The sequence below is a fragment of the Schistocerca cancellata genome, chromosome 4, assembly GCF_023864275.1.
Source record: "Schistocerca cancellata isolate TAMUIC-IGC-003103 chromosome 4, iqSchCanc2.1, whole genome shotgun sequence".
NCBI lineage: Eukaryota > Metazoa > Arthropoda > Insecta > Orthoptera > Acrididae > Schistocerca > Schistocerca cancellata.
The window spans coordinates 58,723,712-58,743,802 of NC_064629.1; the positions used below are offsets into that span (position 1 = coordinate 58,723,712).

Genomic DNA, 20,091 nt, shown 5'->3' on the forward strand with positions numbered 1-20,091 from the left:
CCACCACACGATCTTCACATATGGCCAAGCACCATACCGGCAGTGAGGGGGAAGTGTGGATGGTGGAACCAGTGTTGGAGTGGTGACTGTTGCTTTAGCCAATGCCAAGTCGCTGCTCACACCCTACATCAGATCTTCAAACTGCGAGGGAACTCCAGCTGAAAAACAACGCAGAAGGTGTGTCTCAGCACCCATTAACAGGGTATCTTCTTGATGGCGTGAATCCGCAATCGTATGTTACTGACTGGAGGCCCCTCGGTAGACATCAGCGCAGGATTGACCCAGCCCTGCTACTGGATGGTTGTGGTGTCGCATTGGTGTCCATCAGCTCGAGGTCCAGAAACAGCGTCGCATGGTCCCACTCAGATGGATGGCGCTCGGATTGCGTCGACTGAGAAGGCTGTTAATATATGAGAATCGGCAGAACTTTGCAACTGACAAGGGTGAATTTGATTTAGAGGCCACGTCTGCAACCCATCAGGACCTCGAATCTGAAAACATGCGAACCAATTGAATTAGTAATGACGCTGCACTCCCATGACTTCTTTCTGCTATAGCTTCTGTAAAACGTTGATTGGCTAATCCAATATGTTAGCTGACTGGAGTCGGTAGGCGCTGCCAGCAGTGGGAATGGAGCAAATGCAAGAGTGTGCAATGGCGTTGCCCATGCAGCAATTCTGTGGGCGGAGGGCCATTGCAGGGCTGGGAGTGATAAGTGAACAAGAAGTGAAGCAAGGCTTTTTTGCGTGGATGACGCAAGCAGTTTGTCCATTTGCTGTTTGAACATGTGAACAAAGCATTTAGGGTGGAATGGTGCTGAGGTGAGATGGCATATGCTGTTCACTGTACAGAGATCTTCAAAATTTGCAGAGACAAATTTTGGTCCATTGTCCATGATGAACCTTCGATGCAGAATGTGGAACAAAGTACTTGAAAAGTGGAGTGAGATGTTGTCGATGACAAGGGAACAACAAAGATGAAGTTACTATTTGCATCAACAACTACTAACTATGTGTTCCAATAAGGGCCACCAAAGTCTATATGCACACTCTGCCAAAGCGCCTCTGCCTTGGGCCACTCAAAAATGCATTGTGGAGGGGCAGCCTGATGTTTCGCACACACTTGACACCGTTGAGACATCCTTTCTATTTGCGCGTCCATGCCTAACCATATGCAATGTCTCCAAGCTAATTGTTTTGTGTGGATAACACCCCAATGAACTTGATTCAATAAGCTGAGTACTTGTCTTTGAAGCACTTTCAATATCACCACACGTGAATGCCCTCACTCTGTGTGAAGCAAAATGACACCATGAACAACAGAAGCATCATGTCAGATGTGCAAAATATCGATGAACAATGTGGCTAACAAAGATGGCCATCCGGTATGAATGTAGAGGAGCAAAATTTGCAAATCGGGATTGGAAGAAGTGGCTTGTGCTACTTTGCGATAATCCAAGGGAAACTGCTTGACATTGTCAGTTTCTTGTGCATCAGTTTGAAAACATGCTGCTACGTAAGTGTTGAAGTCAGCATCAGATCCCATAGGTAGATGTGAGAGAGCATCTGCATTCACATGCTTAGAAGTGGCCCGATAAATGATCTTGTACTGGTAGTGGGAGAAAAGAAGAGCCCAACATTGCAATTTCTGAGCAGTACAAATAGGAATCAGTTTGGCTGGATTGAAGAGTGACTGCAAAGGCTTATGGTCCGTGACCAAATAGAATTTCCGACCATATAAGTCCTGGTGAAATTTAGTCACTCCAAAAATGATGGCAAGAGCTTCCTTTTCTATTTGGGAATAATTCTACTGTGCTTTGTTCAGAAGCTTGGAAGCGAAGGCAATAGGTCTGTCTGACTAACCAGTCTGGTGGGACAAAACAGCAGCAATTCCATAGGTTGATGTGTCCATGGCCAAAATGACAGGTTTCTTTGGATCGAAATGAAAGCAGCATTGCTCAGTGATCGATGCTTGGTTCAATTTCTGAAAGCCTGTGTCTCAATCTTTGGACCAAACAAAAGGAACATTTTTGCGTTGAAGGCGATGCAAGGGAGCTGCTATATGAGCTGCGTTGGGGATGAGGTGAATGTAGTAACTGAGCTTCCCTAAGACACATTGCAGTTATTTGACATTCTGAGGTGGTCTGAGATCACACATTGCTTGAAAATGTGCCTGTGTCAGATGAACACCTTGAGAATTGATAACATGACCTAAATATTCTATTTCTGTCTGGAAAAAGACACACTTTCCTTTATTACGCTTAAGTCCAGTCTCACACAAAACTTGAAATAAAGTGTGCAAGTTGGCAAGACGTTCTTCTGCTGTGCGGCCAGCAACTACTACATTATCCAGGTAATTTGTACATGAAGCTACAGAAGCAGTCAGCTCTTCCAGGTAGCGTTAGAAAATGGCAGCTGCTGATGTGCTACCAAAAGGCAAACGAAGGAAGTTGAAAAGTCGTAAATATGTATTGATGACAAACACGTTTTACAAAGATTCATGTACAGGAATCTGAAGGCAGGCACTGTAAAGGTCAATTTTTAAAAATAGTGACCTGCACATAAGTGATCCATGAGTTCGTCAGGGCGAGGCAATGGATAAGTATCCACAACTGTCTTAGGATTGACAGTGACTTTTAATCAGCACAGATCCTAATTTTTCCTGATGGTTTGCAAACATAAACTACTGGGGAAAACCACCGACTTGCAGAGATTAGTGCGATAATGCCATTTTCTTGATAGTGAGCCAGTCTTTTACAACCTGTTCATGAAGTGCAATAGGCAATGTATGTGCTTTGAAAAAGTGTGGCTGTGCATTGTCTTTAAGCGTAACATGCGCTACAAAGTTATTGGCCTTACCTATGCCAGGAGAAAACAATTCTTGAAATTCTTCACAGAGCTTAGCAACAGTGTGACTTGAATTGAAAAGACACACATCTAGCACATTGGCCACAATGTTTAGTCCAAACAAATCGAGACCAAAAATATTAACTGATTGTCTACTTTGTAGCGCTTGAAAGGAAACTGTCTTCTGCAGATTCTGATACATGGCTGCAATGTTAAGTGTTCCTATCACTGGAATGTTCTGGCCATTGTATGCAGTAAGTGTATTTTTGGATTGACACAGGTTTGGTTTGTCTAACAGTTCATAAGTTTCATAGTTTAACAAGGACACTGATGTCACCTGTATCTAATTGATGTTTTACTGTATGGCTTGCAAGCACTAAAAGTACATACAATTTAGTAGAGAGACGTTGCACAGGGGAACTAGTGTTCTGAATAACTGCACATGATTGTTCTGTGGGAGCAACCTTTTTGGAAATTACAACACGCATGTGCATAGCAAAGTACAATTGTTTCACATTGTGACACGGGGACTTTTGTCTTTTTAAGCAAACACTTTGGACATATACAGTTTGATGGCAGGAGTAGCAAGTGGCTTGGCATGACAAGCAATGTTCACGTTTATGTGCTGTATAGCAACGGGAGCAATATTTTGTACCACGCTGTTGGTGAGCATAGAATGGAATGTGCTTAAGCTGTCGATGGTTACAGTATTCTGTCCGCGATGCTGTTTGTGTGCCATTGAGTGTGACTGTTAACAGGACCGCATAGCACTAGAGCTACACTACAGGCCATTAAAATTGCTACACCATGAAGATGACGTGCTACAGATGTGAAATTTAACCGACAGGAAGATGATGCCGTGATATGCAAATGATTATCTTTTCAGAGCATTCACACAAGGTTGGCGCCAGTGGCAACACCTACAACGTGCTGACATGAGGAAAGTTTCCAACTGATTTCTCATATACAAACAGCAGTTGACCGGCATTGCCTGGTGAAACGTTGTTGTGATGCCTCGTGTAGGGGGAGAAATGTGTACCATCACGTTTCCGACTTTGATAAAGGTCGGATTGTAGCCTATCACGATTGCGGTTTATCGTCTCCGACATTGCTGCTCGTGTTGGTTGAGATCCAATGACTGTTAGCAGAATATTGAATCTGTGGGTTCAGGAGGGTAATACGGAACACCATGCAAGATCCCAACGGCCTCGTATCACTAGCAATCGAGATGACAAGCATCTTATCCGCATGGCTGTAACGGATCGTGCAGCCGCGTCTCAATCCCTGAGTGAACAGATGGGGACGTTTGCAAGACAACAACCATCTGCACAAACAGTTTGACATTTGCAGCAGCATGGACTATCAGCTCGGAGACCATGGTTGCGGGTACCCTTGATGCTGCATCACAGAAAGGAGCGGCTGCAGTGGTGTACTCAATGATGAACCTGGGTGCACGAATGGCAAAACATCATTTTTTCAGATGAATCCAGTTTCTGTTTACAGCATCGTGATGGTCGCATCCGTGTTTGGCGACATCGTGGTGAACGCACATTGAAAGCGTGTATTCATCATCGCCATACTGGCGTATCACCCGGCGTGATGGTATGGGGTGCCATTGGTTACACGTCTCGGTCACCTCTTGTTCACATTGACTGCACTTTGAACAGTGGACGCTACATTTCAGATGTGTTACAACCCGTGGCTCTACCCTTCATTCGATCCCTGCGATACCCTACATTTCAGCAGGATAATGCATGACTGCATGTTGCAGGTCCTGTACAGACCTTTCTGGATACAGAAAATGTTCGACTGCTACCCTGGCCAGATCTCTCACCAACTGAAAATGTCTGGTCAATGGTGGCCGAGCAACTGGCTCGTCACAATACGCCAGTCACTACTCTTGATGAACTGTGGTATCGTGTTGAAGCTGCATGGGCAGCTGTACCTGTATATGCCATCCGAGCTCTGTTTGACTCAATGCCCAGGCATTCTGGGTACTGATTTCTCAGGATCTATGCACCCAAATAGTGTGAAAATGTAATCACATGTCAGTTCCAGTATAATATATTTTGTCCAATGAATACCCGTTTATCATCTGCATTTCTTCTTGGTGTAGCAGTTTTAATGGCCAGCAGTGTATTGCCACCCTTCTGTTCTGCAGCACAAATATTACCAGGCCGCTGAAAACTGTCTACAGCAAAATCACAAGAGTCTTGGTAGTCAATGATCTGCAATACCTGCTCAAGAGTAGGACCAGAATATTTCAGAATCTCTTCTCAGATCCTGTTGTGTGACATATTGTGCGCGATTGCATCCCTGAGCATATAGTCACTGTAAGATTGTCCACATTCACAACGGAACTTGTATTTCCACGTTAAGCCTCGTAATTTGTTCACCCACAGACGGTATGTTTGTCGCGGCTGCTTTTTTAAATGAAAAAACTTAAACCAGGCAGCTGCAGTGTTGCTACACTCTTCATAGTATTTATTCAATGAACTGACTAATGTCTCATAACCGACGTCTTTAGGCCGTGATGTAGGGAAGAGTTTTGTAAGAATCCTATACACTGATACACCGACAATGGGAAGGAAGTCACCCTGCATCTGCATCACAGTACCTGATATTTGGTGGGCCCAGAATTGTGCAGTACACTCTGTCCAGTCTTCTGTGTTTTTGTCGGATGCACGATACTGGGGCAGGAACTGTGGCACTGAAGCTGCAGGCACAGCTGTTGACGGGCTGCTTACTGTTTGAGTTGCCGCTTGATGTGTGACAAATTGTGTCGTGATTTCGGTCAGCTTCTGATGTGATTGCATCTGAAATTGAAGGAATGTATTAAAATCCTGTGGTGATTGTACATCCACATTAGGCAGTGGTTTGGTAGGAACAGGTATACAGTTTGCAGATTCTGTGGATTTGGAGCTGGAGTCAGGGCAGGCATAGGTTACAGTTGCATCACAGGATAATGAATTATAAATTGTGGTTGGGTATTGGGTGGGGTTGACATTGTAATTAATTAAACAATAGCAATGACACAAAAGCAAAAGGTGTGACGTACATGATGTTCTCCCACAACTAGAACAAAAAAGTCACAAATGTGCGGTGTGGGATTAGGAGAAACGAGGCAAATATGAACACTTTAAATTCGAGGCAAAAGTCGTGCCAGCCATTGTCGCTACTGCTTTTGGCTCGGGGAGCTGCCACCTCGTCATCAGTTTGGGAAGCCCTCATTGCCAGTTTTATAAAGGCCTCGTCGCTACTGCTGGTGAGCCCAGTTGCCACTGTTGTTACAGTAGGCCGGGTTTGTGAGTCCGTGAAATGGGTTCTGGTGCAGTACACTGCTAAGACAATTTCTCCCTGCCACTATTACACAGCTCTGCCCCAGGGTCAGGTAACAGGATAGGAGAACGAAGGTTCTACAGCACTCCAACAAATTAGTAAAAAAAGTCACACAAATGTCTTAAAAACGAAAACAATCAATTATTGACAAAATTATTTAAGTGGATAGATAAAAAATCTACTCTCCAAACTGCGGCAAAACATACACGTAAAAGATGTTGTAATTGGGAAGCTTTTGGGGCCAGTGGCTCCTTCTTCAGGCAGAAGGGTTGAAGGGGAAGGAAGAAGGGTGAAGGAAAAGACCTGGAGAGGTGGATTTTGGGAAATTTACCCAAAACTGCATGTCAGGGGAGACTTACCGTATGGGATGGGAAGGAAAGACTGACTGTTGGGGACTGCATTGGATGAGATTTGAAAACCTGAGAACTTAAAGGTGGAAAACAGGGTAATATGCAAGACAGAGATTATTACTGAAACGTCATGTATGAGTTAATAAAAATGATAGGCTAAGTGCATTCTACATAACAGAGGCGAGAGGGCATTGGTGAAAAATAGATGGGAAAGACAATGACAGATGTAGAAAACTAAAACAGAGTGAAGCAAAGAGTAGTTACAGTTAAGAAATGCTGAGACGGAAGAAATTAATGTTAATTAAGGTCATGTGGGTGGTGAGAACCATGGACATGTTGTAGTACTAGTTCCCACCCACAGAGTTTTGAGAAACAAGTGTCTGGGGGAAGAATCCATATGGCGCCTGTGGTGAAACAGGCACCGAGGTCATGAGTGTCATGTTGTAGAACGTGCTCTGCAACAGGAAATTGTGAGATCCCAGTATCCACCCTCTGCCTATGCCCATTCATCCTAATTGATAATTGATGTAGAAGGCCGAAAAAGTGTTTACATGATAGCTGATATGACATGTCATTTCGCAGGTGGCTCTCCCTTTGATAGTATATGTTTTGCCAGTTATAGGGCTGTTATAGGTGGTGGTAGGAGGGTGCATAGTGCAAGTCTTGCAGTGGGGATGGTCGCAGGGGGAGGAGCCATAGGGTGGGGAGATGGGTGCAGAAGGAGCATAGGGTCTTACAAGAGTATTGTGGAGATTGGGAGGGCGACAGAAAGCTATTCAGGGTGTGGTGGGCAAAATTTCAGACAGGATGGATCTCACTTCAGGGCATGGCCCTGTCGAAGTAGCTGGTTAACACATTTCAGACCAGGATAATACTGAGTCATCAATAGTGTGCTCTGTGGAGGGATCAGCAGTACCAAGATTGGATGTGATGGCATGGGAAATCTGCTTTTTAATTAGGCTGGTGAGGCAATTATGTGTAATGAAGGCTGAGGTGAAAATGGTAGTGTATTGCTCTAAAGAGTCTGCATCTGAACAAATACATTTGCTACAGATGCCAGGGCTGTATGGGAGGCAACATTTGACGCCCCAGCAGACAAAGGATCTACCACTGTAGTACTTGGCCAAAACAAGTATGTTAGTGAAGGTCTACGTCAGCTGTCTGACAGCTCTTCATACAGCATCTGCCATCAAGATCCCATCCCTGTGATTCAAACTGACCTGCAATCCCTCCTTAAAACCTCAGGCCCTCACAAGAGCTAACACTGAAATCCATAAAACTTCTCACCACACCCAAACTACACACCCCCACGTTACCTTCTTCTTAAGATCCACAAACCCAATCATCCTGGTCGTCCCATAGTTCCTGGCATCAAAGCACCCACTGAATGTATATCTGCCTCAGTTGATCAACACCTGCAACCCCTAGTACAAAGACTCCCCTTCTACATAAAGATACCAACCATTTCTTAGATCATCTGAAATCCGTACCCGTCCCACTCCCACCATGCACCTTGCTTGTCACAATTGATGCCACCTCCCAGTATACTAACATCCCCTACGTACATGGTCTGTCTGCTGCTGAACATTTCCTTAGTCAGTGCCCACCTGATTCCAAACCTATGACGTCCTACCTACTCACCTTAATCAACTTTATACTTACCAACAACTACTTCACCTTTGAGGGGCAGACATATAAGCAAATCAGAGGTACGGCCATGGGAACCAGGATGGCTCCTTCCTAAGCCAACCTTTTCATGGGTCACTTGGAGGAGGCTTTCCTGGGATCCGTAAGTCTTCAGCCCCTGGTTTGGTTTAGATACATTGATGACATCTTTACCATATGGACTCATGGTGAGACTGACCTGCTAAAATTCCTGGAATCTCTGAATACCTTCTCCCAATTAAATTTCTCATAGTCCTATTGTAAATCCCATGGCACTTTCCTTGATGTTGATCTCATCCTCACCAAAGGCCAGCTACACACTGTTGTCTACTTTAAACCTACCAACAAACAACAGTACTTACATTTTGACAGTTGCCATCCTATCTAAGTCAAACGTTCCCTCCCATACAGCCTTGACATCCGAGCCAAACATATTGGTTCAGATGCAGACTCTTTAGAGCAATACACTACCATTTTCATCTCAGACTTCACTGTACGTAAGTACCCCACCAGCCTAATTAAAAAGCTGATTTCCCAGGTCATCACATCCAATCCTAATATTGCTGATCCCTCCATAAAACAGCTTTGGAGCACACCACTGGTGACTCAGTATTATCCTGGTCTGGAATGTGTTAATCAGCTACCCCAACAGGGCCATGACTTCCTAAAATCATGCCCTGGAATGAGATCCATTCTGTCTGAAATTTTGCCCACCACACCTTGAATAGCTTTTCATTGCCCTCCCAGTCTCTGCAATATTCTTGTCAGATCCTATGCTCTTTCTGCATCCATTTCCCTACCCTGTGGCTCCTAACCCCGTGACCATCCCCGCTGCAAGACTGGCCCTATGCACCCTCCTACCACCACCTATAACAGCCCTGTAACTGGCAAAACATATACTATCAAAGGGAGAGTCACCTGCGAAATGACACATCATATACCGGCTATTATGTAAACACTGTTCAGCCTTCTACATCAATTATCAGTTAGGATGAATGGGCATAGGCAGAGGGTGTATACTGGCAACTCGCAGTACCCTGTTGTAGAGCATGCTCTGAAACGCGAAATTCGTGACCTCGGCGCTTGTTTGACCACAGGCGCCATCTGGATTCTTCCCCCCAGACACCTGTTTGTTAGAACTTTGCAGGTGGAACTAACACTACAACATGTCCTTGGTTCTCGCCACCCACATGGCCTTAATTTATGTTAATTTCTTCCGTCTCAGCATTTCTTCACTGTTACTCTTTGCTTAACTTTTTTTAGTTTTCCGCGTCTTTCATTCTTTCCCATCTATTTTTCACCGCTCCCCTCCCAATGCACTTAGTCTATCACTTATATTAACTTGTGCATGGTGTTTTAGTAGTAATCTCTGTCTTGCATATTATCTTATGTTCTCAGATTTTCAAATCTCATCCAGTGCAGTCCCCAACAGTCAGTGTTTCCTTCTCATCCTCTACGGTATGTCTCCCCTGGCCCGTGGTCCTGGGTGACTTTCCCGAAATCTTCCCCTTTTCCTAGACCTCTCCAGTCCTTTTCCTTCACCCTTCCTCCTTCCACTTCAACCCTTCTGCCTGAAGAAGGAGCCACTGGCTCCGAAAGCTTCCCAATTACAACAGTCTTTTACGTGTGTGTTCTGCCGCAGCTTGGTGAGTAGATTTTTTATCTATCCAATTAAATAAAAATTACATAAAAGGTTTACTTACCTTTGTGACTTGTCGAATAATGAAATCTGCAACACAATAATGCCCTCAATGGCTGAGTGCAAATAATCATAGGTAAACTTCACGGTACACATCAAATGCAATTTACAACAACTGTCTGTTCACTTCTAAGAGTTCACTAAACGATGTTCCCTGTCTAAGCCAGCCCCAGATGATGATCTATATCAAAGTGGGTGAGAGCTGCTCTTCTATCTTCCGAGTAGGCTTCTGTTCGTTGTCGTCCGGTTGTTGGTGGACTGTACACGGCCAGCAATTGGCCGAGGCGAAGTCAATATATTTATCCTCTGTGGCGCTGGTGGAACGTCTCTATGGCACTGGCACTAGCTCATGTCTTTGTGCCTGTGGTGCTTTCGCCCTGGCTGTGTCTTGTTAGGATGACACAGCAAATTTACCACTGGCTTTGCTGTAATTGAAAGCAGTCAGTGATTCAGACACAGGGCAAGCATACGAGAGGAGGGCTGTCCAAATCCCTGTCCAGCTATCCACATCTAGGTTTTCCATGTTTTCCCTAGATTGCTTAAGATAAATGCCAGGATGGTTCCTACCAAATGACATTGCCAATTTGCTTCGTCAAACTGACTTGTGCTTTGTACCTAATGAAATTTTCATCGACAGGATATTAGGCCCTAACTTCCTTCCGCAGTCACTCTTATTTGCATGTTTTGCGCTATTTGTGATGGTACTGTTGATGCACTGTATTATGTAAAAAGCAAGTGAGAGGTATTATGTAAAAAGCAAGTGAAAGAAGTCTGGACTAAATTTAAATCACATTTTGCACAATCTAGTATTTAAAAGTTAAACATCATGGTTTGAGGTGGCTGTTGGAGTACAGATGGACTGAGTTTTCAGTAATATTTAAACCTGTTGTGTGTCTGTATCATATGTATAAGCATAAAGCTTCTTTTCATTGGTTTTCTTGATTGTAAGCAATGCCATGCCATGCCAGTAGTTTTCTTGGTTGTAGGAATATCTAACCCATTTTCATGTACAAAGAATAGTGAGAAAATTGAAACAATCAAAGCGCAACTAGAATATAATGGTACCACCATTCATCACATCACTGTTTTTGAGTTAACGTTGTGTGAACCCAGCAGTTATTTCTGGTTTTCTATGTTATTTGTGGATACTAGTGTAAATATATGATAATCTCCAAGCATAGGTGTTATATCTATTATTTTATCATAAATGTCAAACAATAGACAAAAAGTTAATGTTAACTCTAATTTTTGTTTCAGGGATTCCTGAATCTACAGTGGTCAAGGTGGAAACGAATCCTCTTCACAAGGACAATTGCCATTGTCCCAACATTCTTTGTAGCATTTTACAGTGAAATAAATGAACTATCGGGCATGAATGACTTGTTAAATGCTATAATGAGTCTGCAATTACCATTTGCTACTATACCAACAATAGCATTTACGAGCAGTCAAAAAATTATGGGTGAATTTCAAAACGGAATGTAAGTATTAAAGCCAGTTGCATTAAATTATCGGTTAGTTGTAAAATGCATAATAGACAATGTCAAAGAATTTTTCATGATTCCTTATATTTTGCATCCATAATTGCCTGTATAACTGGCTGCTTTTTTGCACTTCAAGGTTCCTGTTTCTGTTGTGACGATTTGCAGTAAGTGTTAAAAAATTACATTCTATGTGAAGGAATGAAATTGAATGTTTTGTTGTGCTGGTTGATGGTATGATAGTCCACATGAAACATATTCTATTTCATATGTCGTCCAGATCATTCATAGTGGATAAAGAAATATACAACCACTGCATGACAGTACTAGGTGACTTTATGTAGTATGATGATTGTCTTCCAGTTTGTAACCACAGTTTCAGAGCCCTGTGACCCAAAAATTCATTTTGGTTTGGCATAACTGCAAATCTATAATTAAAGAAAATGTTCCATTCTTTCCAGTTCAACTATTGTATGCCTCAAAAACAGAGAAATAATATTATGTATGACAAGTTAGTAGTGATACCTCAGTCAGGCCTTTTAACAGTTAAAATTCTGGAATTACTGTGACAAACTAACCAGTGCCTACTTATTGAAACCAAACTATGTTACTACTTGCATTATAAAATGTAGTAACTGAGTGGTTAGGAGTGACCAACTCGTGAAACAGATATCATAATGGAGTTGGGTGTTTGAGAACAGGCACTTGTGAACAGTTGCACTGACAGTAATGTAGTTCATAGTCTCTTGTACACGTACCATATTATTTATCCAAGTAGCGTGTATTTGCAGCATTCTACTTGGAAATAAATTTTGTGAAACTGTACGGAATTTATTTCCTTGATCTTGTGAAATGAACAAAATCTCGCTATTGGTAAAATATGATATGCCTATTTCATCAACTGAGTCCTAAGCTCACTTTATTATTTTGTGCTTTGCCTCCTGTGTTTTTGTTTATAACTCTGAGGAAAAACAATTATAAAACTTTGTGATAATTTTTAACAGCTTTCTCAACCCATTAGTGTTCTACTGGTCCCTCACCTCCCAGCAGTTTTGATTGTTCTACTTCGACTGTTTGTAATTGTTATTCATCCTTCATACTCTCATACATTTTGTTTAGCATTGTGACTGTTGTGTTTTGTTTGAATGATAGTTCATAAATTTTAGTACTGTTTCGTCAGTTTTATTCCTGAATATATTACAGTGAGAAGGATTTAACATGAAAACACTTAACATGAAGATTGGTTAACGCAAAATACCGGTAATACTGTTGTCCCAGCAAAATACTAAGTAATTTCATGCTTTTTCCATCTAACATGGAACAAAAATCTAACATTAAAAGCTTTTGCTTCTCAGATGAACAAATAAATCTACTATGTGCAGCCCTGATGTCATTCAGATTTATTAACAAATTTATTATCCCCCGCCCCGTTTTTTTAGACTAAACAAAGTAAACCATGCTTGCATCTGTAGCTATGTTATTGCTTGTCTTTGGATTCTGCCAGTTTCCAAACACTTCAGTCAGTTTTCATATTTGGCACTGTGTTTTTTGATATACAGGCACTGTAATTGTTTACATGCAATGGCAGAGGAAACTGTATGAAAATAGGCAGTTTTTATGCTTCAAAAAAGGATGGAGTGGCTTAAAGCAGTTTAGGGAAAACTGAAATCTGAAAAGACGCAGGAACGTTACTAGTCGAATGTATGATGAACAAACAAGCTTGGATAGTGGCCGCTGTGCTCACTGATTGGATTCTCAATTTAGAAAAGTGATTTTCATAAGAAAAGCTGTTGATTGTTGATAATTGTGTGGCACATCCCAAAATTAAATTAACGCCATAAGTGTTTCAGAACCATGTGATGAAAGCATTATACAAAATGTGAAATTACATTTTCTAAGCAGCTGCTCCATAAATATCTACCAGCAATCAAAGCAAAAAAAAGATCTCTGTCTGATTATTGATGATGTGTTATACATCTAGTATTCTGTTAAGAATTTTATGGAACCATAAACAATTGAAAATTGATTTCACTCTATGGGATTCTCTAATGTGTCAGATTCTATGTAACCTCAAGAATCAGCAGATATTGAAACTGAAGTGACATTTAATTAAATGTTTGGAAAAGTTTCTACAATATCCCTGGATGAATTTGTTGCAGTTGAGAATGATGTATGTACAATGCCAAATATGACAGCCATTTTGGAGTGTGTTCAGATCGCAAAAGGTCACATCAATGTAGGTGGTGGTGGTGAATTTGTATTTGACAATGAAACCCACATTGCAGGTCCAGTCCCCACTACACCAAAAATGCAGATCATCATGAAAAATATGCACAGCTGTTGCAATGACATTCAAATGGTGAAATTAATAAAACAATGGACGATACTGAACAATTTGCCAAAAATTTTATGCTGAAATGGACACTGCAAAAGAAAAAAATATGTAGTCACTAGAGAAAATTATAGCAGGAAATTGAGTTATTGTACTGTAATAAAATTTGACAAGAGGAAATTGTATGGCTCTTGTTTTCGTCAGGCACTGCTTAACAAAAAATTGTTGTAATGGGAAAAATAATTTTTGCCATCTTAATTTCATGTTAAATGTTTTTCTGCTGTACATCACTTTTGTCTGCTAATGAGATTGTGGTGTCACTTTCAATAGAACTATGATACAATCATTTTGTTCTGTCCTACCTGAATGTTTAACCTGCTCTGTGAGGACAACAGCCTCTGCTGTTGCACTCATTTGGGTACTATGGGTATTAATGCATCACCATCACTGGTATTTGTATCAGATTATGAGCTTGTGTGGTTGGTAATAGAGGTATTCATAAATAGATCTGCGTTTTGTGTGACATTACTGCACTAACCATTGCCACAAAACCAATGCTTCACCTGCCAGGTATATTCCATATTATGGAAAGATCTGTGGATAAGATTATAGTGCGGGTTTTCCACAAGTTATATTCCTTGTTCTGAGATATTCAAAATATTACACTTTTTGTTTTTTTCTGCTTGTATTTTTCACCTATGACCATTTTGTGGTGATCTTTGTGAAAGCTGACATTTGTCTTGTGAAAAAGCTATATCAGATGTGCACACCTAGGAGTTCTTAATGTTCTACAGATACTTTAATCACAGTGAAGCAACTGTTTGTCTGCCACATCTGGTTTGCTATAAACTGTAATACAATATGACAACAAATATGAGATCTGTGAAAAGAAAATAACAACTAGTTAAAAGAAATTTGTGCTGGAAGGGGAAAAAGGAAAAGAAAAAAAAAAAAGAAAAGAAAAAAGATGTTGAAGGTTGTGGCCCAGCTTCATTTCAGAGCAGTAGCAAAACACTTCAATTTTATTAAACTTGTGTTGTATGTGTTCATATCAATTGATCTTCAGTTAATAATGATGACTAGTGGGAAACAGATGGTAACTATACTGTGTATTAGCAGATGTGTTCTGGCTGTAGAACAATGAAGAAATAGCATCTCTTCATGGAGTCAGTTCTAAATAACCACAAATAGAAGTATATAATAGACTGTTACTCTTTGCAAAAAATGATAGAAGTTACGAGGCGGCTTTTGTGTGAATCTAGAATTGATTCAGGTGTGTCAACACAAACATGCTACACTTCTCTTAAAGGATTTTTATGTTCATCAGAACTCCCTTTGCACATATTTGACAATTCCCAAAAGCACATCGAATACGTGTGAACAGTTCAGCTTTAATATTATTTAATGGAGTAACCAAAAGAAAACTTCAGTAAATCTTTTTTGGAAGAAAGATACTGTGTGACCTAGGCAGTGCTTGATTTGTGACAGTACGCACCAGTACACCGTACCAATACCTATGATGAGAAGAAATCAGAACAGCAGATTTTGAGGTGTGGTACAATAGAACTTTTGCTGGGGTTGAAGCGATGTAAACCAAATGTTGTTTTAACACTTTTAAAATGCTCAAAGCATTAAAATAAGGTTTTAAGAAGTCTACGTTTCAAAAACACTCCCTGGAAGGTCATGGTATGAGAACCAATTTTCTTTTTTTACAAATGGAGCACTGGATTAGGTATTTTTGACACTAATGGTAATTGTATCAAAGGAAGCTTCAATCAAGAAAACTAATTAATTAAAGTTGAGGAAGGTTATAAAGAAAAAGCAAGTCACTTAGATCCAAAGAGGAGAGAGATCGCCTGTAATGAAGACAAGTGTAGACATACAAGGCCAGCAGTTCCTTCTTGTAATTTATTGGGCTGATTGTAGTGTCATTTGTAGACTGAATATGTGTAGAGCCAAAACAGTTTTTTAATGTAAATTTGCAAAGAAATCACGTTAATTTGCTAGGTGGTGGTGGTGGTGGTGGTGGTGGTGGTGGTGGTGGTGGTAATTTATTCATCCAGTCAGCACGAGAACTCATTTGTGCTCTGCCACACACCCAAAGGTGGCTAGTGGAATACACTATAGTAGACGTGGAATGCTGGGAGATTGTTGGAGGGGGGGGGGGGGGGGGAGAGATAAAAATTATCCATCTAACAAACCTTTGTTTCTAATTATTACAAAATAAGAAATAATCATCCAATATGTTCCATTTTATGTTATGAGCTCTATGTGTTGTTCTAAAATGAGAAGTCACAAAAAGAAAGGAAACATTGTGAGGGCCTTGCCAATCAGTTAAAGAAGAGAAAATGTGGAGTGGTGGTTGGGAATAGTCCTAAGACGCAGATCTTCCAGTGACATGAGAATTTTTATTTCCTGTTGGCCACAACATCCAAAAAAGTTATGTCTTCAATATCAGTATACATCATGCACAAATGTAGTGATGATATTACTATACTTACTAATCAACTGATGCGTTATTGCATCAGTTGTTACCATGTATTCAAAAATGCACCAAGAAGTTGATGTGTTGTCTGAGGAAGACACGGCCAGGGCAAAAGCACCACAGACACAAAGATGCAAGCTGATACCAGTCCTATACAGACTCACCACTTACACGACTTCCATCAGCGCCACAGATGGTGCTGAGGATGAACATATCGACTTTGCCTCGGCCAACTACCAGCCGAGTACAATCCGCCAATGACTGGACAATCGACAGAAGCCTACTCGGAAGATAGAAGAGCAGCTCTCACCCACTAGGTTATAGATCATTGTCCAGGGCTGACTTAGACAGGGAATGTTGTTTAGTAAACTCCTAAAATTTAACATAAAGTTGTTGTAAATTGCATTTGCTATGGACTGTAGAGTTTACCTATGATAATTTGCATTTAACTACTGAGGGTCCTTTTTGCGTTATATTACATGCAGTGTTGCAGACTTAATCACTCAACAAGTCACAAAGATAAGTAAACCTTTTAACTCATTTGTGTGACTTCATTACTAATTTGTTGGAGTGTTGTAGAACCTTCGTTCTCCTATCCTGTTACCTGACTGTAGGGCATAGCTGTGTATTAGTGGCAGGGAGAAATTGCCTTAGCAGTGTACTGCACCAGAAGCTGTTTCCTGAACTCATGGACTCGGCCAACCGAAACGACAGTCGCAATAAGGCCTCCACAGCAGTAGCGACGAGGCCTTTACAAAACTTGTGACGAGAGTGTACAAAAGAAATAATATGCATTCATTATTAACACTGTAATAAAAAAAAGAACTATTTCAAAACATTTCTGTTCTTGTAGAAGGTGTATGCAGTGTAACTTAAGAATATACTGGTCACAGTTGGAGTTGTAATACCTTTTGTGTCTTGTTATTGGGGTTTTAATCAGCAGTAATAGGGAAAAGCAAAGTATATACTTATGATACCATACTCATTCTAGGACTTTCTTCCTTTTAATAAGTTTTTCACCTTGTTTGTGACATTTTGCTGTGTGTATGTGTATCCTAAGAATTTCTTGGGTTACGCTTTGTGTGTCACAACTGTACCCACTATGGAGCTACCAATTTTTTCTAGGGCATTTTTCTGGATATCGACAAAAGTCACAGAAATCCCTTCCCTGTTTCCAAAACGTTGTACCCTTCTTCCTTCTTATACTGCAAGAATTAGGCATTTGCTATCTTTTGCTTGTCTACCTTGACTTTCCCCTTCAGGTTTATAAACTTAAGATTTTGGAAAGACAATCATTTATTACTCATTCTGTGGAAATGTGCAGTCTGCTTGGCTATATTTTCATGGCTTTCATTTCCTAAAGTATAGGTGTCCAATTAATTTCTATCTTTGCATTATTTAACAGCATGTGTAACATAAGGAATCCTCTCAACCTAAATGCACTTTTCCAGATTCTTGACAATAGATGAACAGATATTATATAAGGGACAGTCAGATGAAAATGAGACAGATGGAAAAAAAGTAAAATGTTTCTTATTTCAAAAGTAAACTCCATAAGTGTTAGTAAATTTATCACATTGTCAGACGAGATGGTAAATGCCCCCGTGCAAAAATGTTTTTGGTTGCCTACAGAACCATGATTGTACCCGGGCATGCACCTCTTCATCCGAAGCAAGTCAATGGTCACAAATGTCTTTCTTCAGGGCTCCAAAATTATGGAAATTGTGGGGGGGGGGGGGGGGGGGGGAGATTGGGATTGTATGGAGGATGTGTAAGGGCGTCCCAGCAGAAATTTTTGCAGCATACTCAAAACAACCTTGGCAATATGTGGACCCACCCACACATTTTGACTACACTACAGAAGTTTCACTGAGAAGCCCTTACACATCCTCCATATAGTGCCAATCTCCCTCCATGCGATTTTCATATTTTTGGAGCCACAAAGAAAGACATTCATGGCCATTGACTTACTTTCTGACAAAGAGGTGCACACCTGGGTACAGCCGTGGTGCCATAAGTAAATGCAAACATTTTTCCATGAAGGCACTGACCATTTTGTCTCACAGTGGGCAATTACTTTCTCCCCCCATCTAATTTTCATTTGATTGCCCCATAGAGTGAGACTGTGTTCATTGCTGTGATAGAATGAAAAGGCTTCAATGAGACACCTGCGGAATTCTTTAAAATTACTAACTTCTGTGTTCCTTGTACCGGATGTGTGTTTCTGACTAGTGTTGTAGTGAGGGCTTACTTTTTATTGTACATTACATCACACATACTTTTTATATTAATGTGTAAATGATTATTGTTTGTATAGCATATGATGAAGTTATAAAATAAACATACTATTTCCTTGCATTATAACAGTATATTGTTGAGACAACGTGCACTTGATTTTTATGGAGTTTGTGTATTTTTAATATTTGAATTTACATTTCAACACATTTTGGATGATAAATATATCAGGACACTATCTTATTGTGTTTGATACAGCGTGTGAATCATTCTGACATTTCTGTTGCAGTAGCAATGTTTTACCTGCCATACTAAAATATTTCCATTTTCTCTTTTTCATTTTCAGTGTAATGAATACAATATCCATAGCATTATCAGTTGTTGTTATCACTATAAACATTTACTTTGTTGTTCATACGACGACAGAATCTGTAACTGGCTGGTACTGGTACATGCTGATATGTATATATGCAGTATTTTACTTGGTCATGTGTGTATATTTAATTATGCACATGATGAACAGTATGGCTCCAGGCAAATTTGGTAACACAGTGAGTATTTGTGTGCTTTATAAATATCTACAAAGTTGTTCAACTTGCTTATGTGGTAATTTGAAATAATCCAAACTAAATTAAAAAAAAAGACTCATTTGCTGCTTAACTTTATATCATTTGGTACCTCTCTGTGAAAAGTGTCGTACTGTTTCCATTGAAATAACTGCTTTATGACATACTTTTGTATTCTTTAGTGTGACAAGCCTCCCAGTAGTGTCAAATAGAGTGAGGGAACACACAAGACACATTTAATGATTATTAGTCTCTCAGCTGGAATGGTAATCTCAAAAATGCACTTTGTTCCTTCTTAAAGGATCAGCTTACATGCCTTCAGTTTAATCTCTTTTTTTTTCTGTCATTATACTCCTTATTCCTTAGCATAAGCACATGAACACTCTACTCATGGAGTGATTTTGTAATAGCTGTTTCCACTTATTAAGAACCGTTTCCATTTATTAATATCCACATGCAGTTATATATAACTGTATGCACTGATTAATAACTGTATGCACTTTTTATAATCATTTGCTCTTGTTTGCACCTTTTAATAACGAGCAATGAAGAGTGAATTTTTGACAATGTCAGCCATTCAGTGAAACATCCAAAAGATCATTAAACAAGTGTCAACTAAAAATCCCAAGATGAAAGCCAACATGCAATATGTTTTTAATAACTGTTTGCACTTTTTGCAGAGAGCTACCTTTCAGAAAGTGGTGTGGCAAATATTAATGTTTTATGCCAAGGTTGGAGCACATCCACTCTTTAGCTTGTTGGGAGATTGTTATTTTGGATTTGATAGTTTTTAAAAACAGAGCATTTCTGAATTGGTCATTTTCTTGCAAAATTTGCAAAAGCTCCACAAATTTATCGCAGTGTTCGTTGATGGATTTTAGCAAGGGGACTGTCTTTGCTCTAAACATCTTTTGGGGGAAAGGGGGAGGGGGGTGAAGCTGTAGATACTAATTTTTCTCATCTGTACTCAGATTGCCTAACTGCCTTCCAAACAAACAGTTCCACAGATCGTCTGTCCCATTAGCTGAGTGGCCATTGCATCTTTCTGCCATGCAGCAGGCCCAGGTTCAATTCCTGCCTAGGTCTGAGGTTT

At 40.4% G+C, this 20,091-nt stretch overlaps 1 protein-coding gene across 8 annotated transcripts in view; it reads left to right on the forward strand.

Annotated features, from left to right (window-relative positions):
- LOC126184757 (protein Malvolio) overlaps positions 1-20,091 on the forward strand; it is a 408,032-nt gene that overhangs the window by 354,899 nt on the left and 33,042 nt on the right. For all 8 annotated transcript variants that reach the window (XM_049927300.1, XM_049927302.1, XM_049927301.1 and 5 more), the window contains 2 exons: positions 11,157-11,380; positions 18,779-18,983. In XM_049927300.1, the coding sequence (XP_049783257.1) occupies positions 11,157-11,380; positions 18,779-18,983 (429 nt within the window). The remainder of the gene's footprint in view (positions 1-11,156; positions 11,381-18,778; positions 18,984-20,091) is intronic.